The sequence below is a fragment of the Ornithorhynchus anatinus genome, chromosome 20, assembly GCF_004115215.2.
Source record: "Ornithorhynchus anatinus isolate Pmale09 chromosome 20, mOrnAna1.pri.v4, whole genome shotgun sequence".
NCBI classification, from domain to species: domain Eukaryota; kingdom Metazoa; phylum Chordata; class Mammalia; order Monotremata; family Ornithorhynchidae; genus Ornithorhynchus; species Ornithorhynchus anatinus.
In genome coordinates, this window is record NC_041747.1 from 7,339,162 (window position 1) to 7,363,325 (window position 24,164).

Sequence of the window (24,164 nt, forward strand, 5' to 3'; positions counted from 1 at the left end):
AGCAGGAGCAATGCCTCTTAATACAGTGTGACAGAAACTTCACTTTAGTAATTGAGCGTTGCCGTGTTATCGGTTAGGAAGAAGAATTTCATTTTCTTTAGCTTTGCCCTCATTGTATTCAATCAGGGGACTGGGCGAGACCTATAACTTCTAGTTAGGAGGTTTTTCTTTTACCCGTGCTGGGTCACTTTGAGGAGTCCGTGAATATTATTCAAGTGGTGGTAGTGGAGGAGGATATGTCCTGATAAATGAGATCTCTTTTCTAGTTAATTTTGCCATAAATTATTAAATTTGTGACCCAGGCCACATAGTTTGGATGGAGTAATCCCAGAGCTTCATCATTACATTATTACAGCCATTTTGAGTTTTCTGCTAGAGTTTTCGACCAGTGCATGGATTTCTGAAGTACTTGCCTGTCTTTAATTACTGCCCGTGAAAATTCTTGGGATTGAAATGACAGGGATTTCCAAGCAAATTTAAAAGTGGTATTTCTTGTCTCCCTTATTTCCATATTACAGCACCATCTTGAAAATCAGGCTTTTCTGTCTTGACATATCTATCTTGTTGAATGTATTCCTTTGTGTTAAACTAAAATTTCAGTCTCACATTTATTTCTGTGGTGATTTTAGAATGACTGAAGCAGTTAGAAATTTTTATTCCCCAGTTCCTCCTTCATTAACCTGGATATACCAACTTTCCACAAAATATCACAGGGATTATATTTGCAATCCTGTGGTGGGGAAACTAGATGGGAGTTATTTTAAAGAGCTAGTAATCTAACAAGGGTAAGGGAGAGGTCCAGATATAAGTGTTTCATCGCCTGTATGTGAATGATTGAACTGCCTGCATTTAGTACAGTGCTTCGTTTGCCGTAATCGTTCAGTACATATCACTGATTGATTTAAGATGATTGGGGTAGCCATTTCAGGAGCATTTTGAAGGAGGTAAGAAGTTTTAGGGGAAGGAGATGGGGGCATCCAGGCAGAGAAAATGGTATTTGCAATAGCAATGAGATAGGATAGTCAGAAGACAGATTGTAAGCAGCTGACCCAGGGAAGGCAAGCAGGAGTGTAGTCAGAGATTTGTTCAGTTATTTAGTGACTCATACCAATTTATCTTTTTCTATTGTTTCTGTTTTGTGACACATACAAAATGTGTTGTTTTTATTATTCTATTCCATGTAGCTCAAAATACCTATTTCTTCCCACCTTTTCTAGCATTCATGAGTCACAAACCATAATGATGACAAGCCCGTTATTAACCACGCATAAGCATGATCTAAAACACTTATTTCAGTCTTTAGCATTATGACATCCTTTGTGGATTTCATACTACCTTGGTAATAGATGATGCTAATAGATCCTTCGGTGGCCTCTTTGGGGAGAAAACATGTAATTCTTTTTTCAATTGTCCTAATTTTAGTAATGAGACCGTAACTCTGCTTCTCCTTACTTTCTGATTCAGGCACGTTTTAGATTTCTCAAGACTGCACTTCCATTAATCGAAGTTGCAAGTCTTAACAGCTGTCTTTGTTAACTAATAAAGCTTGGGCGGGATGAGTGGATGAATAGAGTAAAATTAATTGGGTGGGCTAACTCCTGTCTGTGCCCCAAAAGTGCCTAGCAAGGACCCTCCTGGATAAAGAGAGTAAAGGTCCAGGATAAAGAAACCCAATGTTTGCTTTGAAAAAATCCCAAACTGAGGTTCAAATCATTTAATGGTCTTTATTGATCATTTATTCTGTGCAGAGCGCTGTACTAAGCATTTGGGAGAGTAGAATAAATAGGCACAATCCCTGCTCTCAAGGAGTTTACAGTCTAGCCGGGAAGACAGACATTACTGAAAGTGAGCACAAATTTAACCCAGATAACTGGCTAAGTAGTCTTTTCTTGGCCCCACATTCCTCTGTGTGGTGAGTGTCATGCAGTTAGGGTCAGGGTGTCATTACACATCTGAAAATTGAACTGTGAATGGGTTGGGCAGGTGTCGTGAGAGATAGTATTTAACCTCTCTTTAAAAAAAAAATTAAAATACGCTTCAGTAAATATTGAGGAGCAGTGTAGCTTAGTGGAAAGAGCATGGGCCTAGGAGTCGGTGGACCTGGTTTCTAATGCTGATTCGGCCAATTGCCAGCTGTGTGACCTTCGGCAAGTCACTTAACTTCCCTGAGCTTCAGTTTTTTCACCTGAAAAATGGGACTTCAGTGCCTGTTCTCCCACTTACTTAGACTTTGAGCCCCATGAGGAATAGGAGCATTTTCCAACCTGCTAACTTGTATCTATCCCAGCACTTAGAAGAGTCCTGGACACATAGTAAGAGCTTACAAATAACCTTATTCTTCCTTTCTGCTCTAAAAGCTTTAAAGAACATCTGAGATACCTTGCAAGCTTCTTGTGAGCAGGGATCATGTCCATCAGCTCTGTTGTATTTTCCCACATGCTTAGTGCAGTGCTTTGCCCATGGTAAGCACTTAATCAATATTATTGATTGAGTGATTAATTATCTTAGATGCTCAGATTATGCTCTCTTATCAACCCACCAGTGGGTTTTACTAAACACCTATTGGGCACTGGACATTTGGGGAAATACAAAGGAGAAGCACTAGAAACAGTCACTAAGGAGTTTGTTGTCTAGTGGGAAAACAAGATGGAATAATTGATGAAATAATATTAAACAGTGCAAGAGTTGATATAAATGATAAACACAAGTGGGCAAATAAATCAACAGTAAATAACCTCCATGTTAGTGTGTCTCCCATTCCCCAAGATGATTGAGAATTGACTCTCTTTTCCTTGGAGCCATAATGTGGGGAATAATAATTGTGGTTTTTGTAAGTTTAATGGTATAGTTTGTAAGTTTAATAGTATTTATTAAACACTTATTGTGTACAGAGGACTGTTCTAGGTGCTGGGAAAAATACACAGTTGGGAATTAGATACAGTCCCTGACACTTGGAGAAATCACAAAGCTCTATGTGTCGAGCATTGTGCTAAAAGCTGAGGAAAAGGAAATGTACTCAAAATCAGGCACAGTCCCTGTTTCACAGATGGGCTCACAGTCTAAGTAGGAGGACGAGCAAGTATTAAATCCCCATTTTGCTGATGAGGGAACTGAGCTACAAAGAAGTTGGGTGACTTGCCTAAGGTCATTCAGCAGGCATGTGGAAGAGCTGGGTTCAGAAGCCAGGTCTCCTGGCACTTGGTGTTGGGCTCTTTCCACTTGGGCATGCTGCTGCTCAATGGAAGGTTCCCTGACTTCGGGAGATCTTATTCTTTTTCTTAAGGACTCTTCTAACTCTGAATCTTCAGTGGCAGGGCTCCAGTTATATATGATTGGAAGGGAGTGAAGTATCAGGGCCTGTTTCTCTGGCCACTGGGAGCAGGGCTGGCTCGAGACAGGAAGCGGGATGGATGGTTGTCTCAGCACATACGGTCAGAGGCATTGACCGGGGAGGCAGTCGTTGAGAAACCCGAAAGCGCCTAGCCTTCCTCCCCACAAGAAGGAAGTGTGGTCCCTGTGTTAGTGGGGGCTGGAGAAGGGAACCCAGAAGTTTGGGAGCGGAGAGAAGCGGTAGCACCCCTGGAGAAATGCTCTAAATCCTGATTGGGACCTGCTTCCAGTCTGATGTCATTACGTGCTCCCAAGGTGTCATATAATGACATCATACAGAATTTGAAGGAGCGCTGAATCTCTACCCTCATTAGGGCCAACGTGTACCAGCCGCCGGCCCGGCTTCCACATCAGTTAAAACTGCGCTGGGCTGGTCTTAGAAGGCCTCCTCCAAAGAGAATGATCACAAAACCTTTCACTTCTGGCAGACATTTTGTTCCAAATTCTCCACAGGATTTTATTAGGATTCCAGGATCAAGATGCCTCCTTAGGATTAGGCACAGAGCTTCTCCAACGAGGGCAGCCCTTTGCTTTTGGATCTCAGCCCAGCAGGGCTCTGCCCACACTGTCCTGCCTCGGTGCCTAGGCTCTACCTCTGCTCCAACCTGGCAGGTTCTGGGCTCCGTTACAGTTGAAAGCCCCTGGTTCATGTAACTGTTCTGCAGCCTGCCCACCCACCACCCAGAATGCCTTTTCTTCCTCCCACAGAGCATTTTCCTCCTCCCAGATTAATTTCTTATCCTCCCATAGGGCTTTCTCCTCTTCCAGAAGTGTCCTTTCCTCTTCCAGGAGGTCTTTCTCCTCTTTCCACAGAGCCTGGTCTTCCTGGAGAAGACGCCGGTCCCTCTCCCACAGAGCACCGTCTTCCTTCCAGAAAGTCACATCATCTCTCCAGAAGGCTCGGTATTTCTTCCAGAAAGCCTTTGCTTCTTCCCGGAAGGACTCTTCCAATTCCCAGAAGACCTTCTCTTCCTTCCAGAAGGCTTTCTCCTCCTCCCAGAAAGGTGTTTCCTCATCCCGGTAGTACAAGATCTGTTCCCGGAAACCCCGGATCCTGTCCTGGAAGGCCCACATCTGCTCCCTAAAGGTTCGAATCTTCTCCCGGAAGCCCTGCACCTCCCACCGGAAGGCCCGTTCCTCCTGGAGCTTGTGAATCAGCTTCTTCTGTCGGCAGGTTTGAGCCGGGGAGAACAGGAACCAGAAGTAGCTGCACGTGATCCACTTGATTTTCTTCAAGGATAACATCCTTTTGGTGAGTCGGATTGGGAGGTTGGGGAAGGTGGCTAAGCTCGTCCTCCTGGGCCAGTTCATGTGGTCCCGTTCTATGGCACCAGAGAGAGCAACCAGATCAATGTGTGGACCCTGTCCCACATTGAGCTCACAGTCTTAATCTCTATTTTACAAATGAGGTAAGAGAGGCACAGAGAAATGAAGTGACTTGCTCAAGGTCACACCAGTGGACAAGTGGCAGAGCCAGAATTAAAACTCAGATCCTTCTGACTCCCAGGCCCATGCTAGGCTCTGCTGCTTCCCTTTCCTCCACCCCTTTAGTGGGGGAAACATGAAATAAAATACAGAAGTGCATTGATTCCTTTGGTGTGGTCCAACCTCAGGCCTGGAGTTGCTAAAGGTGATCCAGGGGACACTGGTATATCAAAGGAGTTCCTGGTGCCCTCGCCCCCCTCCCCTGTGCCTCCGGCCCTGGTTTTCTAACAGCCCTGGGCTGAGTACACTGCATTTTTCTCTTCTAAAACTGGCCCTGGGAAGTCTGAGAGGGGAGATCAGATAAGATTTGAGGAGAACATGCTGAGCAAGGAAGGCTGTGGGAGAGGCAAATTCTCATCACCAATCGCTTCCCATCGGCCATGAGTGCCCTTTGCACACGTGACTGAGATCGGGGGAGCAGGAGGGGAGGGCTCCTTACAGTGGGGGATCATTGCACATGACCCTCTGTGCTCATATAGGCTTATTTCACTTCAGATTATTTCACCCACCAAAGCAATTCCTTCAGATCGAGCTAGCCAACAATATTTAAGGGGAGCCCTCTGTGAGCTGGGCATTTTCTTAGGCTCGCAAAGAACTTCATTCACTAAATCAATGGTATTTACTGAGCATTTACTTTGTACAGAGCACTGTACTGAGTGCCTGGGAGAGTACAGTTTAGAATCTACAAAGGAAGAACTCATGGCCTCAGCCCTCAGAAACACATAATCTATTAAAGTCTGGCATAAGTAGGAATACAACTTGTAGAAGCCCAATTTTGTGGGGAGTTGTTTTGTGTCGAGGGCATTCAAAAGGAAAATCCCAGGTACCAGGCATTCAACACCATCTTCTGCAGCATTTAGTACAGTGCCTGGTGCATAGTAAGCACTTAGCAAATGCCATTTTTTTAAAAAGTGTAGCATGTGAAGAGATACTTACTTTCATGCTGTTCTTCAAGTGAACTGAAATACTACTGATACACCCCAAAGATTAAGAGTCACGGGGCCATTGTCTATTGTGTCAGGTCATCTACAGTGATGTCATTGGTTACCCAAACTCCTGAGTGATGTCCAGGGCAGATGAATTAGGGGAGATAGATAGTGTGAGATCAACGTTAGTCTAGGAGAGGAAAGAGTGGCCTAATTGTAAACTTCTCAAAAGCAGGAATGGTGTCTGCCGACTCTGTTGTGTTGTTCTGGGACCCAACGGATTGATGGAATGGCTGTGTCCATTCTCACTGGGCCACTTGACAGGACTTGGCCTTGGTGACTGAACTGCAGATAGAAAGGATTGTGACCTCCTCTTCCTCTGAGATTTGAATTTGGCACTTTCCTGAATATGAGGTGAATGGTGTCACTGGGTTTTCCTCCCTTATATTTCATTTGGTTTATGGCAGTTTCAAGTCCTGTTTGGCATTTTTAGAGTGTTTTAAAAGCTCTCACTTCTGCCATAGTCGGGCAACATTTAATAGAATTAGAGGAGGTAGGAGAGGTGCTATTTTAGCTTAAAGACAAGGCTCAACCCCAATCCTATTTCTCTCAACTATCTTGAAATCCCACGCTCTGTTAGGCCACCACTCACAAATTAGGAAGTGGGGAAAGAGAAAATTAGAAGAACCTTCCCAACTCCACCTAAAGCTCCTCAGGGACAACTGACTTTAAGCCCAAAGGACTGTGTGGTGCCCTCCAGAACAGTGTGGCTGCAGGAGTCTCTCTAACTTGAGAGTTCTAGACTTCTCTTAGTCACCAAGTAGAAAAATCTCCTGGAATTGTCTTCAGGGAATGGTGGGGTTGGAAAGATTCCACATCAAATACTTGAAGAAGAAGCAGTTGTGGACTAAATTTCAGCTTAAGTAAATTTGCTGAGGAGATGGACCTGAGGGGGCTGGATGTCTGCCATCTTAGGGAAGATCAATCCCAGCTGCTCCTGCCTCTATGGTGCCTTGGGACATGGTTTATGTCATTACCATTTGAAGTTGGCTCTGCTGAGAGTTCTAGAGTAAGAAAATTCACTCCTCTGATGGGTAGCTGTTGGGAATAGACAGCAGCAAACATTGGTTTCCTCTCTAGCTGTTTCAAAATTCTCCTTTCTGTGATTGATCCTGGAGGCTTTCTCCTAAATTTAATCATGATCAGTAGATGGTAATTATGGAAGGGTGACTCATAGCCATCAGCATGAAGACATGTACGCTTGGAAAAGCGTGAAAAAAACAAGATTTAGACAGGTGCAATTCATTTTGAGGTTTATTTCCTAAACACTCCTGTCTGTTGTTTTTTTTTAACTCATTTAAGATTAAGCGCTTAGTACAGTGCTATGCACACAGTAAATGCTCAATAAAGACAATTGAATGAATGCATCTTTCTATCAGCTTAATATCTTAGCACCTTTCTCCAGTGAAATCTGCAGTGAAATCCAAAGTTGGGAGAAACAAGAAGTTTAGAGATAAGGAGAAATGTCATATTCTTGTAACCAGATCTTCAGGCCATTTGGTGCCAAGCCAGTACCGTACTTAGAAATAGTGAATGGACTGAGTTTGAGTGTCTTGTTTCCCTTAAAGCAAAGGTTAGAGGTGAAAGGGCAGTGTGAAAAAAGTTTGCCTTTGGACAAAGCAGGGAATCTACTGTGAGCCCAGTATGGGAAAAAGACTGCATGTGATCTGAATGTACTGTCTCTACCCCAATGCTTAGTACAGTGCTTAGCACAAGTTAGCACTGATAAAGGTAATGATACAGTGGAGTTGAAATTTTTATCTTCACCTCTTAGAATCCACTCGAGAAGGTCTTCAATCATTCAAGGTCTGGGGATCAAACAGACCACTTCTTGAACTCAATTAGTGTAAATTAAAATGAAACCTCAGTTTAGCGGCAAATGTAACAGAAGGTGAATTGGAGAGCAGTAATGATAACTGTGGTATTTGTTGGGCACTTAGTATGTGCTGGGCACTGTACTAAGCTCTGGGGTGGTTACAAGCAAATCAGGTTGGACACAGTCCCTTTCCCACATGGGGCCCACGATCTGAATCCCAATTTTACAGATGTGGAAACTGAGGTAATTTAGGTAACTTAGGCACAGAGAAATGAAGTGACTTGCCCAAGGTCACACAGTAGACAAGTGGCCTTGAGGGACAGCCCACTGCTTACTTACTGCTTTTGTACATATCTGTAATTTATTTATATTGAAGTCTGTCTCCCCCTCTAGACTGTAAACTTGTTGTGGGTGGGGAACGTATCTCCAGTTCTGTTATATTGTACTCTCCCAATGGCTTAATACAGCGCTCTGCACACAGTAAGTGCTCAGTAAATACAGTTGATTGATGTCAGTTCACCCTGTGACAGCCTGTGGTGACAGCCTGTGGTGAGTGTCCAAGAAGGATGGGAAGATAACTTGATTAAAGATTATGCCGAAGCTAGAGGTTGGTTTCTCTGCCTTCTTCTCCGGCCAAATCACCCCCTTATCTTCTCTGTGCCTCAGTTTCCTCATCTGAAAAAAGTGAGGGTTAAATCCTACTCCCTCCTACTTAGATTGTGACCCTCATGTAGACAGGGACTATGTCCAACCTGATTATCTTGTATCTACCCCAGAGGTTAGTAAAGTGCTTGTCTTACAGTAAGTACTTAAAAAATACTGTTGTCATCATCACCACCATTATTATCATTATTATTTTTACATCTCCTTCTAGTCTTAGAACAAGGTACCAACTCTTAATTCTCTTAGTTCCTCCCACCACCCCTAAAACGTATTTCCCCCCAAAGCCCTCCTTTCAATTTTTTCCCCTATGGAAGACGCTGTTGCTCTTGACTCACCTCAAGCTGGGAAGTGGTGACCCTTAGTGGTATCATGTCACTTCTCTTCTTTTCCAGCACACAGACAGAGGACCATCAGGTGCTTCTTTGACTTTCCCTCCCTTCCACTCCCCCACCTCCAGCCCCACAGCCTAATGGGGCAATGGGAAATTTGGCCCCAGAGGGCTATCAATAGCAATGGGTCACTTTGATGGTCACGTAGCTCCCTCAACAACTACCATGTGGACACCTTCCCACCCCCGCCTCGCTCATCCCCAAGACCTCCCCTGGAAGAGGAGGCTCAGGTCTGCAACCGAGCCTAAGGAGGTTTAGTAAGATCGTATTTTCCAAGAAAAATCTACAAAAAAGAATAGCAGCAGAGTATATTCAATTGAAGGCATTTATTGAGCACTTACTCTGTTCAGAGCACTATATTAAGCACTTGAAAAAGTACAATAGAGTTGGTAGATGTGGTCCCTGCCCACAAAGAGCTTATAGTTTAAAAGACTTCTATCCTTACAACCTGACTTCCTCCAGGCCTGCCCTGGTACCTCTTGGGTCTCAGCCACGTGGCCGGGTAATTGTTTGCTTGACTTAATAACCTTGGGCAGGAGTGAAATTAACCTTGCATCTTTCCCTATTCTTGAGTAATTACAGGAGGGAAAATAACTAGGTCTCACCCTATAGCCACTCTTCCTTATTAAAGCTATCTGAGCTCTCATTTAAGACCATTCGTGTTTGCCAAACAGGTAAGCTTATACCCAATTTGTCTTTTTTTTTCCCCATTTCAAAAGGAGGTAATTTTTCCAGATCTTGGCTCTCGGGTTCTTGACCTCCACAAGGAGCCCAAATCTGAATTTAATCCAGTGATTTAATTTAAGAATAACTATGACCGAAGCAACTGAACTAGAATCAGACCCTTCGTTAGGTGAATTCACAACTACGATTAAAGCGCCAGAGGGCCTATTACTGGGCTAAATGTTTCTTGCAGTGCTTTTTATGGTAGTAAGCATTGTACTGAGCGCTGGGGTAGATAAAGGTCATGTGTTCATGTAGTTCAGATAAGTGGTGGAACCAGGATTAGAACCCAGGTCCTTCTGACTCTCAGGCCCTTGCTCTATCCATTATGCCACACTGCTTCATCTCTTCCCTTCACTTCCACTAAAGTATAAATTTCTCGTTCTTAACGTCTATCTCCCCCAGCCCGGGTGGAACCCCCGATTAGTGTCACACTTCTTCCAGCACAATCTGGGGATGCTTTCTCTTAGTGTCAGTATATGCTGATTATCGTTTTGTTTTATTTGTGTATGGGGGATGCCTGGATGTTGCATTTGTCTCCCCTATTAGCCTGTAAGTTGCAAGACCATATTTGTACTCTCACATTAGCACTGCTGTCTTCTTGTCCCCTAAAACAATGGAAACAGCAGATGTGTGTGCAGAGAAGGGGACGTGTGCTCTGTGGGGAATCTGAACATAAAAAATGGAGAAAACCGGGGCCCCTTAGAGACTCAAGACCGTCCTCTGGAGAAAGAGAATGAGGGCTGCTCCTTTGAAAAAGTGATTTGGCAAGAGTGATTGGCAGTTGAGAAAGGTATGATGAAGAATTTCTTCTGCTGTAGAAAAGAGATGCATTTACAGGGAGTGACAAGAGATGACAGCCTCAACGTCGTCTAGATTTATTTTCCCCCACATCGCAAATCTGTCATGCTAGAATGTTACCATTCTATCTTCTTTTGTTTAATCAAACCAAGATCTGCCCCTGTGAGAGGAAGCTATCTCTCTGGGTGTGGATAAGGCTTGGCTCCAATTTATCCATTTTCATTTATGCAGAACTTAGTCTGAGCAGAATTGCATGTTACAATAGCTTGGATGAAGCAGAAGATGAGAAACTTTAAATCTTTTTTTCCAGCCTGAGGCATTTGTGAGTGGAGTGTATTAGCATATGCACATCATATGCCCTTGTATAAGTAGTATACTCTTTTTTGAGGAAAAAAAGATTGGCGGGCAGCTACTAGTGATAAGTCCCAAGAAGCTTTTTCTTGAAAAAACCGAAAGCAGCGTGGCCTAGGGGAAAGAGCTTGGGCCTGAGCCAGAGGGATTGGATTCTAATTCTGCCTCTGCCACTTACCTGCTGTCTGATCTGGATAAGTCGCTTCACTTCTCTGAACCTCAGTTCCCTCATCTGTAAAATGGGGATTCAATCTCTGTTCTCCTTGTTCTCCCTCCTACTTATAATGGGAGCCCCACGTGGGACATGATGATCTTGAATCCAACCCAGAGCTTGGCACATAGTAACTGCTTAACAGATATCACATTTGAAAACTGGAGGGAAAGTTGTTGGGTTTTTTTAATGTTATTTGTTAAGCACTTCGTGCCAGGCACTGTACTAAGTACTGGGGTAGATGGAGTGCTCTGGCAGATGTGAAAGGGGAGGGAGTTCTGAAGAAGAGTTCTTGATTTTTCTACTATTTCATATCCCTCATTGGCACCTTATTGATGCCCCCGCAGGTGATTGGACGGCAGATCCGGGAAACGGTCCTGGCGGCTAGCGGGTGATGAGAACCGCCGACAGACCTTGCAAATTCCAGACAGGTTGATTCTCGTGGTACACCGGCATGCTGGGTAATGTGCTGATATTAGATGTGCCATTGGGGGAAATAAGACCACGTATGGCTCACGACCGTGAGCTCGTCATGGGCAGGAGTGTGTCTGTTTTTTGTTATATTGTCCTCTCCCAAGGGCTTAGTACAATGCTTTGCACAAGGCAAGTGCTCAATAAATATGATTGAATGAATGACTTTCTCCAGAGAAGGGGACCCCTGACCAGCCCCTGACCCCCAACCCCACACCCGCTCCGCTCTCAGGTCTTTATGAGCTGTAGCAAAGCATTGGAGTCCCAGAACTTTGCAGCAGGAGCCGGCTCATTGGTCCGCCGACCAACATTTAAAATGGACATTTCTGCTGGGGGTTAGCCTAGCCCACCAAGACAGGGGTGGAATCGAGGCAGTCAACAAAAAAATTCAGCCGGGCACCCACTAGTTGTGTGACGATTATATCAGGGTGTACCTAGAGGGCGGGATCACGGGGACTGTGGACAAACTAGAAAGTCTGAATTAGCTAATGGGCTCGATGAACAAAATGCTAAAGGTAAAATCTGTTTCAAAGGTGTGGGTTTCTAAGATCCCTTTCTCTTCCAGTTCCCAAGGTTCCCAGGCCTTCCTCTGCTGCCCCCTTCTGATACTGGAAACTACTATCGGGGGTATTCACAGTGCCTAAAGCGGACGTGGGAGTAGGAACGAGAGATCATCAAATCAGCTCCTCTAAGTAGAAACCGCAGAGTTTCTGCCCGACTGCAGCAGAAGAAACGGAATGGAGACCCAGAGATAGAAAATGCACCGGCAGTCAGCGAGAAATGCAACTCCGAGGCACCGGGAGAATTCGGAATCGGTAAGACCTCGGAGAGGCACCGGGATAGTCAGGGCTTGACGGCTTGACATGCCTCTCTCCAAGAATATATATTCTTTTTGACAGCCAGCTTCTCGACCTAACTCTTCAGCCGGCGCAAAGGTGAGTGAAGGCAACCCACTGCGGTACTTTCATGTTCCACATCATTGTCTCTGCTGATAGTATTGGTCAGAATGAATTTTTTTTAAATTTTTATTAGGGTATATAAGCACTTCTTATGTGCCAGGCACTGTACTAAGTTCTGGGGAAGGTACAAGCTAATCAGGTTGGACACGGTTCATATCCCACATGTGGCTCACAGTCTTACTCCCCATTTTACAGATGAGGTAAGTGAAGTGACTGGCCCAAGGTCACACAGCTGGCCAGTGGCAGTGCCAGGATTAGAACTCCAGTCCTTCTGACTCCCCAGGCCCATGCTTTATCCACTAGGCCACACTTCTTCCCTATTATCTGTGGAGGATGACCAAGTTATGTTGTTCTTCTGAAGAAAATGGCCGTGGGATTGTGGAATTTTTATCTTTCTTAATAGGGAAGGAAGAAATAAAAATTGTATCCCTCTTTCAGTTTGGCTAAAATGACTTCCTTTCTGAGAAGATGGACTTCAAGGGACCAACAGTGTCGGTACAACATCACAGTTAATTTATGGCATTTTTATCCCAGCGCTTACTAATTGTCAAGCATTGTTCTGAGTGCTACAGTTGATGCAAGACGATCAGGTTGATCACCGAACATCCTGCTGGATCAGGGGCAGCTGGGTGGCACTATCAGGCAGTAAATTGGAGCTGAAGCCGTCAGTAGCATTAGTCTACCGTGGCCATGCACAGCCTACAAATAGACTTCGAATTTCCAGTTGAAAAAGTTGCAGCCAAGCTCTCACTGAGAAGATCTCATTCATGGAAACGAGACAAGTGGAGGAAAAAGAGGGGAGTTGTTGGGTTTGGGGAGCAAGGGGGTAATAAGGAGAAGTAGAGGGCTGATGGGGTAGATGGGGATACTCCGGGGGGTTGGGTTGAGACACTAAATTATTAGGGTTCAGAGGAAAGCTGATGTCTGGCAGTACCAAGGTAAATGGCTGCTCTCAGGCAAGGGATGCGACAGAAATTATGTACGGAATGGCAAATAGGACTTTAGAAATGTCCTTATTTGACAATTTGGTATTGCCTTATTTGGGTGAAATCCTGTGCAGACTTACTGGCCTATCATCGCTGGATATGACAGAGTGCAATTATCTCGGTTTCATAAATGGAGAAAACTGAGACCTGGATCCATTGACTGTCTCAGTAAGAATTCAGTAAGCAGGATTCCTTATGTAGGCTGTGTTTGGGCTCCGTGCTACAAGGGCAGCAGCTCACCCCCAACACCGGGGCCGGAGGACCGGGGACCAGTGAGCTACTCAAATCCTGGCTCTGCCACTCATCTGCTGTGTTGCCTTGGGCAAGTCACTTCACTTCTCTGGGCCTTAATTACCTAACCTGTAAAATAGGGATTAAGACAGTGAGCCCCTTGCGGAACGAGACTGTGCCTGGCACATAGTAAGCACTTAATAAATACCATTAAAAAAACCCAACACATACTTCATATGACTTTGTTTGACCCAAGCTGCAGCACCATTCACGGCCCCTGTTTTCTGTCGTTAGCTGGGAAGAAAACCATCCTCGAGCTTTTTTATTTTTTTTTTTTTCGGCAACTGACCTACGGTTCCTTCGGTGGGCTGAAAGTCAAATTTCTAAGTAGGGTGGACTCTTCCCCTTGCCTCCATCCCCAGGTCTGTAACCAAACAGGTAATCGGCAAGTGGAAATCATCCTACAATTTATTTGACGGGATTTTTTTTTTCTTTTAAACCTAGAAGCTGTTCACAGAGAGTAATCGGCCATGTCTGGTGGTTTGGAGAAGGCCTGTCATCGCTGCATCTCGAAAATAGCAAGCAATGGTAAGTGGCAGGGGAAGGAGAGAATCCTGGGGGAGGGCAGCGGGTAGGTAGAGCTGGGCTGAAGAGTAGGTGCCGGAACTTCTACAGAGTATTGGCGGTTGCCGGGGAAGCTTCTAAAAGCGGAGCTAACATCTACCTGAGGTCTTGGTTGCTTTTTAATAATAATAGCAAATTATTACCCTATCATTAATTTTAATAATTTATTTAAATTATTTAAATTAACTTAAATTATTAATAAAATTATTAATAAAATTATTATTTAGTAATAGCGATGACAATTGTAGTTAAGTGCTTACTACATGCCAAGCAGGGCACCAAGCAGTGTGGCCTAGTGGATAGAGCCGAGGCTTGGGAGTCAGAAAGGACCTGGCTTCAATCTCAGCTCTACCACTTGTTTTCTGCGTGACCTTGGACAAGTCACTAAAGTTCTCTGTGTCCCAGTTACCTCATCTTTAAAATGGGGATGAAGAATGTGAGCCCCACCTGGGACAGGGACTGTGTCCAACCTGATGATCTTGCTTCTAGGCCAGAGCTTAGTATAGTGCCTGGCACATAGTAAGCACTTAAATACCATTTTTTTTTTTTAAAAAGCACTGGGACTCTAAGTCTAAGAGGGAGGGAGAACAGGTATTTAATCCCCATTTTATAGATGTGGAAACTGAGGCACGGAGAAGCTAATGACTTGCCCAAGGCCACATAACAGATAAGTGGCAGAGCAGGCATTAGAACCTAGGTTCTTCTGCCTACCAGGCCCGTGCTTTATCCACTAAGCCATGCTGCTTCTCATTTCCACTCACATGACTGGGATTTACTGGCCTGGGAGTTGGTGGAATGACTGGAAAAGCTCAGTGGGTGCAGAATCATCAACATAGCTGTCGTGTTAAACTAGTCGGGGCAAGGAGGGAGGCAAGTTCTCTTTCTAGAGGGGCAATTTAGGGCTACTGTTCAGGTACTGTCCCTTATCCTGGGACTCCTGGATCCCAGGGGCTTTTTGCGGTCATTTGTTTACATCCCTCTCTTATTTGTGGTATTTGTTAAACGCTTAATGTGTACCCAAACCCTGTGCTAAGCACTGGAAAAGATAAGACAATCCGATCAGACATGGCCCCTGTCCCACGTAAACTTCATAGTCTACGGGAGAGGGAGGATAGGTATTGTAGCTCCATTTTCAGATGAGGAAACGGAGGCTCAGAGAAGTTAAATGACCTCAGGTCACCCACGACAGGCAAGTGATGGAGCCAGATTAAAACTTGAGACTTCTGATTCCCAGGCCCATTCTCTTTCCACTGGGCCACTGCCTCTCTAAATGTCTGTTAATTATTCCTTACATTGTCTCCTTTTGTTTGTTTCATTTGTCTATATTTTAAGTATTTTACTTACTGTATATTTTGATTTCTTATATCTACTTTGCTCCATCATTAGATTATAAACTCCCTGAGGGCAGGGATTGTATCTTTTATCAACATGATGATGATGATGATGATCAAATTTGTTAATATAAATGAATCAGGTCAGACGCAGTATCTGTCCCACACTGGGCTCCCTGTCTAAGTAAGAGGAAGAACAGGTATTTCATCCCCATTTCACAGGTGAGGCACCAAAAAGTTAAGTGACTTGCCCAAGATCACACAACAGGCAGATTGGAGAGCTGGAATTAGAACTCAGGTCCTCTGACTCCCAGGCCCATGCTCTTTCTGCTAGGCCACGCTGCTCTTCAAGCATCATTGCTGTTGGTGTTAAAACGACAGTGGCATACTTCACCTTTCATTGTGCTTCCAGACCTGTAAGTCACTATCCTCTCTCTTTTCACAGCTTGCTTTATCTCTGCACTCCTGGCTTTTCTGGCACTGCCGCTGTCCATGGCTTTTACAGGTAAGATTCAATTGTAAGATTTGATTCATAAGACTGTAAGCCCCGTTAGGGCAGACCATGCTTTTTTATCATGATCGTGGTCTCCCAAGCTTTTAGTACAGTGCTCTGCACAGAGCAGGCACTCGGTGAATATAGGTGATGAGAGTGATGGTAAGCTTTCTACTGGGAGAGCATCTTAGATGTTAGATGCTAATTAGAAGAGATGAACGGTTGTGATATGCCCTTTCATGGAGATCTCAGAAACAGGCTGAATGACCATTTCTCAGGATAAAGTTGACACCATCCAATCTGAAGGCAAGAGAAAGGCTGTAAATCAGTGCTGCCCAGCCTTCCTGGGTCTGCCGTTATGCCGTTCTCTGTGCCTCAGTTTTTTCATCTGCAAAATGGGATTCAATACCTGTTCTCCCTCCCACTTGCTGTGAGCCCCATGTGGGACAGGGACTGCATCCAAGATAAATTATTTTTAATGATATTTGTTAAGTGCTTACTATGCACCAGGCACTGAACTAAGCAATGGGGTAGATTCAAGATAATCAGGTTGGATTCGGTCCATGTCCCACATGGAGCTCAGTCTTAATTCCTATTTTAGAGATGAGGTAACTGAGGCCCAGAGAAGTGAGGTGACTTGCCCAAGCAGACAAGTGGCAGGGCTGGGATTAGAACCCAGGTCCTTCTGACTCCCAGGCCCATGCTCCATCCACTAGGCCTCGCTGCTTCTCATCATCTCGTATCTACCCTAGCAGTTAATACAGAGCTCAGCACACAGTAAGTGCTTAACAAAAGCCATCATCATTGTCATCAAGGAATGGACTGAGAGCAAATAGGCCCCTCAGCATAAGGCTGAGCAAGCAGCGGTGAAAACGTACACATGGATGGCCCCTGATGTGTTTAACGTATGAGGAGCTAAAAATTAAATAGCAGCTTGGGCGGATACAATCAAATGAAAATGGCTGGGCTAAACACGCCAAATGGTGTGTGCTAAACCCTTGAGAGAATACAATATAATTAGTAGATATTCAAGAGCAATTTTCTCCTGGAAAAATCCTTGCAAAATATGTGTCTTGGCCAATCACTAAGGGAAGAAGCTGAAGAAATAAGATGGAGAATTTTCCATCAGTGGGATTTATTGAGTGTTTACTGTGAGCAGAACGCTGTACTTGGGAAAATTCAATAGAGTTGCTGCCCACAAGGAGTTGACAGCTAACAGGACTTTCCCTTCACTTTTGCAGACACATGCCTAATTTTCCCTTCTGTAACTGGGGGATAATAATGCCCTCCTTCCCATTTACCTCACAACGTTGACTTGGGTAACAAAGAGATATTAGCTGTCGGTACAAAGTGATCAACTCAGCAGAAAAGTCATGACAGAAATATGTAAAAAAAAAAATTAAAAAATCAAGTGTAGCCATTCACTTTAGCCAAGTGAATATCAACCCGCAGGAGTGGAGGTCAGTGCATTGTTTTAGCCTTCTTCTTGATCTGTATTTAGAGAAATAGCGTTTCTTGATTGTTCAGGAGTTTCTTATCCATTTGTGGGGATTTTCCGGGCTTGCTCTTTCTCTTTACTTCTTGCTTTTTGATCATTCTGCTTCCTGTTGGCCATACCTGCAATGGCCAAAAGTCAGGATACGTTACGAAACAAAATCTAGGATACGGATGTGGCTTAATGGTACAAATGTCCCCTGCTCAATTTCACTGAAAACCAAAGTGACTAAATAATGGGGCATGTGATTGAAATACTTTGGCCCTCTGGAGGAGCAGACTGAGTATTTGAGCCATCTAAATGAAGCTTGTCAGTGGCCGTCCGTGAGATGCCTTATTAGTCGTGGTCTTAGTCTCTGGGTTTTGTTCATCTGACTTCAGTTCCATTGTGCTACCCCGACAGAAACAGAAGGGGAAGACACAAAGGTGTTTTTCTCCTATTGCTTACTGTCTGTTATAAATTATAAGTGGAAAAGAGGGGTTAGAAAAAATTGAATGTAACAAACAGTGTCCAAGAAGGTCAAGTTAAATTTCAGAGCGTTGCTTGGTTCATAATAAGCACTTAAAAGCAGTTGCCAGGGTGATGAAGGTTCGTTCCTATGGAAAACGATGGGTCATTTGCCAGGATGCTTCTATTTTTGTGGCACTTTAAACAGGAATGGCATTAATGCTTGGGGCCGGCACCAATTTGGTCAGAAATCTATGCACTGACAAGATGTGGGGTGGTAATTGTGATTTTTGTTCCACACCTTTCTGCCGCTCCTTTTCCAATTTAGGATGTCCATTTATCAGGCTTTTTACAGGACAGTCCTGTTTTCAGCTGGTCTGTGTTCTGTTAATGTTAATAATAATAATAATAATAATAATAGTAATAATGGTATTTAAATGCTAATTATTTACCAGGCTGGGTGTAGATACAAAATAATCAAGTCAGACACAGTCTCTGTCCCACAGTGGGCTCACAGTCTAAGTAGCAGGGAACATAATTGCCATTTTACAGATGAGGATACTGGGGCACAGACAAGTTAAGTGACTTGCCCAAGATTACTGAGCAGACAAACGGTGGAGCTGGCATCAGAACCCAGGCCCTCTGACTCCCAATATCGTGCTCTTTCCACTAAGCCACACTGATTCCTGTTGGTGCTGTTCTCTCTATATCTAGTATTTCTGTTTTTAAATGCCCAGCAATTCTCTACGTTCCTTGAGTGCCCCCAGAGACCCTTATGATGTGTGTGTCCTAAAGACATCCATACTTTCATAACACCTGTTGCTTATGCCATGGGTAGTGTGAAAATGGCTAGCCTCTTATCAGATTCAAAAGCTTATCAATGTCCCCAGAGCAGATAATAGCACAAACACCAGTTGTCCCCACAGGTTAAAGATACTGCTTTTTATTTTTGATAGTAGAGTTTTTGTCATCTACCTAGCTAAGCCGAAATTTGTGTGTATATATGTGGGGGGGAAGAGCAGCAGAGATCGAGGAATTCTTGAGTGCCTTCAGAAGCCATTCTACCTCAGCAAATTGGGACTCACCTTCCACATTGGCCCCACAGGGCCATGGGGTCCCTATAACACCCTGCCCAGCTGCATTTCCTGTTCTCACTTTCCACAGTGGCTCCACAATGCCTTAGGATCCCTGCACCTCCCTCTGCACTTCCCACTTTCCCTGCCGAAGGTGGGAGTTTTGGTTACAATTACTCGTCTGTTGTCACAGGTCTTGTGGGACTGCTGACTGAGGAAGCAAACTGTCAGGCAACAGTCACAGTCCCAGGGGATGGCGCGAGAGAGAAAGTTCAAACAGAGGAGGCATAATCATTGCACAGAAGTGATTGGTGGAATATTTTTTCCCCCTGGTTGTTTGTAAGACCCTGGGATGTATATCTTTTATTTCTCTTAAGTTTCTGTTTCTTTTTTTATTTCCAATCTAGGAATTAAGTTTTTGGAGGACTGTCCCATTCAGCCTCTCATCCCCCTGTATTTGCTGGTGGGGGGCATCGTTGGCAGCTTAAAGGTAATATATACAGTATTTGTATATTATACTTAACAAATGTCTCTTTTTATGGTGTGTGTCTATGTCTGTAGGTAGCTGCCCTCCAAGTGTCTCTCTCTACTAAATCTATTGAACTTCTCCAAGAGTTAGTACAGTGCTCTGCACACAGTAGCTGTTCAATAAATACTGTTGATTGATGCTCAGAAAAATCTCCTCTAGCTTGGTACAGTTTCTCTCTTTTTTTTTCTTTTATTTAAATGGTATCTGTTAAGCACTAACTATGTACCAGGCACTGTACTAAGCACTGGGATAGATATAAACTGATCAGTCCAGACACAGTCCAGGCCACCCATGGAGTTCACAGTCTTAATCCCCATTTTACAGGCGGTAACTGAGGCACTTTTGACCGACTTTCCTCTTCTTCCCCCTCCCCCACTGCCGGAACCCAGGTCTCCCTCCTGCTGTACGACTCCAACCGGATGAGGCAGCTGCTCTCCAAGTCCATCGTGATAGATGACGACGACGACGATGAGTATCCGTGGCGCCAGAACGCTCACAGATACTACGTCCACCTCGTCCTCAGCCTCTTCCTCTTTCTGTGGTTCATAATGGGCAATTACTGGGTCTTTTCCATATACCCGCCCGACTTCATCCCCCCTTTCCACCGGCCCCAGGACTACTGTGACAAAACCCTGTACATCTTTGCGGTCGGTGCCCTCTCCCTCAGTCACGCTGGGCTGTGTCTGCTTGTCTGTTGCAGCTGCTGCACGTATCTCTTTTCGAAGCGGAGCGAGGCCCTCGGCGGGGACTAAGAGTCACCCCAAGAGTCTGGTGAGGAAAGGGTGGCCAGCACCTTAGCTATCTCCCCCGTTTTTTAGAGGTCACCCAGCGCAGTGAAGACCCATAGGGATCAATTCTATTAGAAGACCACTCTGCTCGGGAAACTGTGGGAAGCTGCCATCTTAGTCCTTCAGCTACCTTGCCCATCCTGATTTTTTATCTCTTTATGTTCTTTCTCCAGACCATTCGGTATTTAGCGTAACGTGGTTAAAGGGCAAAGGCTCTGAAACTTCTGGGGGACGGAGGGAGAAAGCGACTCTGTCTCCATGTCATCTGGGTAAGATAGAGTTGCTTCTCTGCCCACCTCCCAGTTGGCTCTGGTCTAATCTACCCACATGGGGGCAACCCAGAACCGGCTTTAAATAGCCTTGGAGTACAAGGAAGACTTACTACGTGTTGGGATTCAGACCCACGACAGAGCGATGCGCGGCCTTGGCATTCAGCACTGCAGAGGGAAGTGATTCCTCTGACCGTACTTTGGTTGTGTAATATTTACTGCAAAGCTGGGCTTCAGAGATGCCATTTATTTTTCTCGGGTCTAACCTTCGGCTGAAGGGCTTACCGTAGTTAACCTGATCCCGTGAGCTATTCGAGTACTTACCTTGGTCTTGTAAAGGGCAGCCAAGGAAGCTCCTCTTTGGCTCTGGATAGTCCAGTTCCAGTGGAGGGGCCAGTGAGTTTTGGAGCTTGAGGGAGTCACTTTCAAGTGGTGAAGCCCAAGAGTGTAGCCGCTGCTTGTGGACATCAGGAAGTTTGCTTGTTTGAGCAGAGAAAGGCAGTGGATCATGATTATTATGGTATTTCTTAAGCACTTATATGGTTCAAGCACTGTTCTGGGTGCTGTGGTTGATAAGTTCATTAGGTCAGACACAATCCCTGTTCCATACGGGGCTCACAATCTACCGGGGAGAAAGAACAGGCATTGAATCCCCATTTTACAGATGAGAAAACTGCAGCAACAGAGAAATTAAGAGACTAGCCCAAGATCACACAACAGGCAACTGGATAAAACAGCATGGCCTAATGGAAAGAGCATGGACCCGGAAATCAGAGAACCTGGCTCTGCCACTCATCTGCTGAGTGACCTTGGAGAAGTCACTTCACTTCTCTATGCCTCAGTTACCTCATCTGTAAAATGGGGATTAAGAGAGTGGGCCCTATGTGGGATTGGGACTTTGCCTGACCTGATTATCTTGTATCTATCCCAGTGCTTGGTACAGTGCCTGGCACATAGTAAGTGCTTAATGAATACCATTGAACACAAGAAAACTGATGGAGTCAGGTAGAACCCAGGTCCCCTGACTCCTAGGCCCATGCACTTTCCACTGGGCCAGGTCCCCACACAAAGGTATGTGCTGAACAAATACCCATCTCTGGCAAGAACTCGTGGTTGCTTCACCCTAAAACCAACCCAGAAGGCAAACATCAGGGCCATTACATTAGCATCAGTAATTAAAGGCAGATCAAATGGCCGGTCCATAGGCAGCAGAGCTTTAGCTGTGGAGAGCTTTTAAAAAAGAAAAAAAAGAAACCATACAAAAGCTTGAGAATTCTATTTACAAACCCAGCCTGGCGGCCTTTTCTCCTTGTCTCCTAGCACAGGAACAAAGAGACTTCTAGTGAAAATGCAGAGGCGATTTAGTCTCGGGAAGACCACATCTCGCGGGGAATCAGGAAAACCGAGCTTGGTTCTAGCCCGTTTTGCTGAGGTATTTTAGAGAAGGCACTGAATTTCTCCTTGTATCACAGGTTTCCACTGATAAGAGGAAGGTGGTGTCCACCGCACTTGAGCAGGTTTCTGGGGATTTTGCTGAGCTGAGTGAGAAAGTGAATTCACCAGAGGAAAGAATGCAATAGCTGTGCCAAATTACCAGAACAATGAAGTCTGTAAAATACCATACTTGAAGTGTCTTTAAAACAAGGAACTTGATTGCTCGAAATAGGCACGGCCTCTAATCATTTGGGCATCTAAAAGCTCCTCGAGAAATTCCATTGCTTTATAAATGGCCCACTGTGGCAAAAATCCCATCAAATTAGAAAAGAGGGTGGACCGAGGTGGTTATATGGAAGGGAGGAGAATGGGGGAGTCACTGGGGGTTTTTCTAAGGATTGAGATGCTGGGGCCCCTTTGGAGAATTTGTCGGCTTTGAAGAGGTAGAGACTTGGTTGCCTATGGTGTTATGAGATTACGTATGAGATTAGAGTGAAATAACAATTAGCCTCAGAAGTCTCCTTATGCCAGCAATACTGCCTCCCCCTCACCCCAAAATATGGGTACCGTGTACCCTAAAACCTGATCCTCTGGTGGTAGTCGCAGTAGCCGCGGAAGTGTGCTGGGAGTAGTAATAGCAGAGGTATTAAGCTCCTTGTGGGCAGAGATTGTGTCGACCTACTGTACTGTACTATTTCAAGAGGTTAGTGCAGTGCTCTGCACACGATATGTGCTCAACAAATACCTTTGGTAGCGGTGTTTATTAGGCACTCATTTGGTGTGATGCACTGTACTAGAGGCTTGAGAAATCGAAACTAACGAACCGACTCGTTCCCTGCCTACTAAGAGTTTACACTCTTCTAGGGGAGACATTGAAAAAAAAAATTGGAGCAGACCTTTGTATTTAAAACATCTGGCCTTTTTAAGTACACACACACACACTCTGTCTCTTGGCCTTTTAAAAGAAAAGCATCCCTGGTTTCATTCATTCATTCAATCGTATTTATTGAGCGCTTACTATGTGCAGAGCACTGTAATAAGTGCTTGGAATGCACAAATCGGCAACAGATAGAGACAATCCCTGCCCAACAACGGGCTCACAGTCTAAACAATTTCTATGTTTTTGCAGTGGTAAGGTTTGCAGTCCTGTGTGCAGTCTTCTATGTCTGTATTCATCAATTCAGTGAGCGCTCATTTGACCAAACACCCCAGTTACGGTCTCTTCTTTTGTACGAATATTTGCCTAAACTGTACCGTTTGCATTGTTAAGTATGGCTGAGCTCCTTTCAGGTGAAAACATGTTGGGATTAAGGAACGCATATCTAGGAACTGCCGAGGCTCATTATCTGGAAAGTTTACTATGGTCACATTATCATTATCTGGAAAGTTTACTATGGTCACATTATCGCTGCTGTTATTTTATGCTAATAGTAAAATGCCTCATCAGCCAGATTAGTGAGCATTGAACCAGTGGTTCAGAGACACAGAGAAATTAGGCTGAGCCTAAAATAAATCAAGTAGTGAGCAAGTAATTTTAATGTACGTGTTAAAATGGTTTTGGCATGGATAATGTACTCTTTCGGGAAAATAATGCTGCTTGTTTTGAAAGTAAACCTGGGGAGGGCTAGTGAAACATTCCCAATTTGTGAAAATCAGTGTCATTTCCCTGATTTAGTTAGATGGTCAGTAGGGCTGTTTTATATGCATACCCGTTCAGTCTCCTGAACTGAAGAAACACTGGATTCAGAGGCAGTGCAGTAATCACATTAGCTGTCTCTTTCAGGTCATGTTTCCCAATGCGGAGTGGTAGTCTCTGTCTCACTCTCTCTCCTCCCTCCAACCCCCTTCTCCTTTTTTCCTCTTTTCTCACCTCCCCCTTTTTCTTTTTTTTCCCCTTTGTCCTCTCTCCTGTTGCTCCATTTCTCCCCTTCATTTCCCCCCTCTCCTCTTCCCTCTCTCTCCTCTTTCCTTTTTTTTCTCTCTCTCTCCCTCCTCCCCACTCCTTCATCATTTTCATGAGTCACAGAGGCTGCATTCCCCAGAAAACTATTCCCTGAAGTCATTGTTCTGTAGATTCTTAAGAGAAACCTGTATCTGGCTTTTTTGTGTGTGCCCGAAGGCATTCATTGGTTGCTATGAAAGCAGAATAGATCAAATGCTGATGGCTGTATAAAATCCATTGCTGCCAACCAACCCCTGCCAGGGAAACCAATGCTATT

General features: G+C 44.6%; 2 protein-coding genes across 5 annotated transcripts; one reads left to right on the plus strand and one right to left on the minus strand.

Moving 5' to 3' along the window:
- Window positions 1–3,821: 3,821 nt before the first annotated feature.
- CCDC70 (coiled-coil domain containing 70) lies at window positions 3,822–6,501 on the minus strand. Its single transcript, XM_016227655.3, has 2 exons — window positions 5,812–6,501; window positions 3,822–4,712 (listed from the first exon to the last, which is right to left on the minus strand). The coding sequence occupies exon 2, from the start codon at window positions 4,699–4,701 to the stop codon at window positions 3,973–3,975; it is 729 nt and encodes a 242-aa protein (XP_016083141.1). The 5' UTR covers window positions 4,702–4,712; window positions 5,812–6,501; the 3' UTR covers window positions 3,822–3,972.
- TMEM272 (transmembrane protein 272) lies at window positions 4,562–22,942 on the plus strand. Of its 4 annotated transcripts, XM_039914943.1 has the most exons (9): window positions 4,562–4,642; window positions 11,163–11,276; window positions 11,852–12,101; window positions 12,186–12,221; window positions 13,967–14,050; window positions 15,863–15,922; window positions 19,333–19,415; window positions 19,844–20,225; window positions 21,832–22,942. In XM_039914943.1, the coding sequence occupies exons 5-8, from the start codon at window positions 13,993–13,995 to the stop codon at window positions 20,204–20,206; spliced, it is 564 nt and encodes a 187-aa protein (XP_039770877.1). In that variant the 5' UTR covers window positions 4,562–4,642; window positions 11,163–11,276; window positions 11,852–12,101; window positions 12,186–12,221; window positions 13,967–13,992; the 3' UTR covers window positions 20,207–20,225; window positions 21,832–22,942. The 4 variants fall into 4 exon arrangements, with proteins under 4 accessions (XP_039770877.1, XP_039770878.1, XP_039770879.1 ...); XM_039914944.1 differs by lacking the exon at window positions 12,186–12,221; XM_029048322.1 differs by lacking the exon at window positions 4,562–4,642 and adding an exon at window positions 6,649–6,870 and having other exon boundaries at window positions 11,852–12,221.
- The last annotated feature ends 1,222 nt before the right edge of the window (window positions 22,943–24,164 follow it).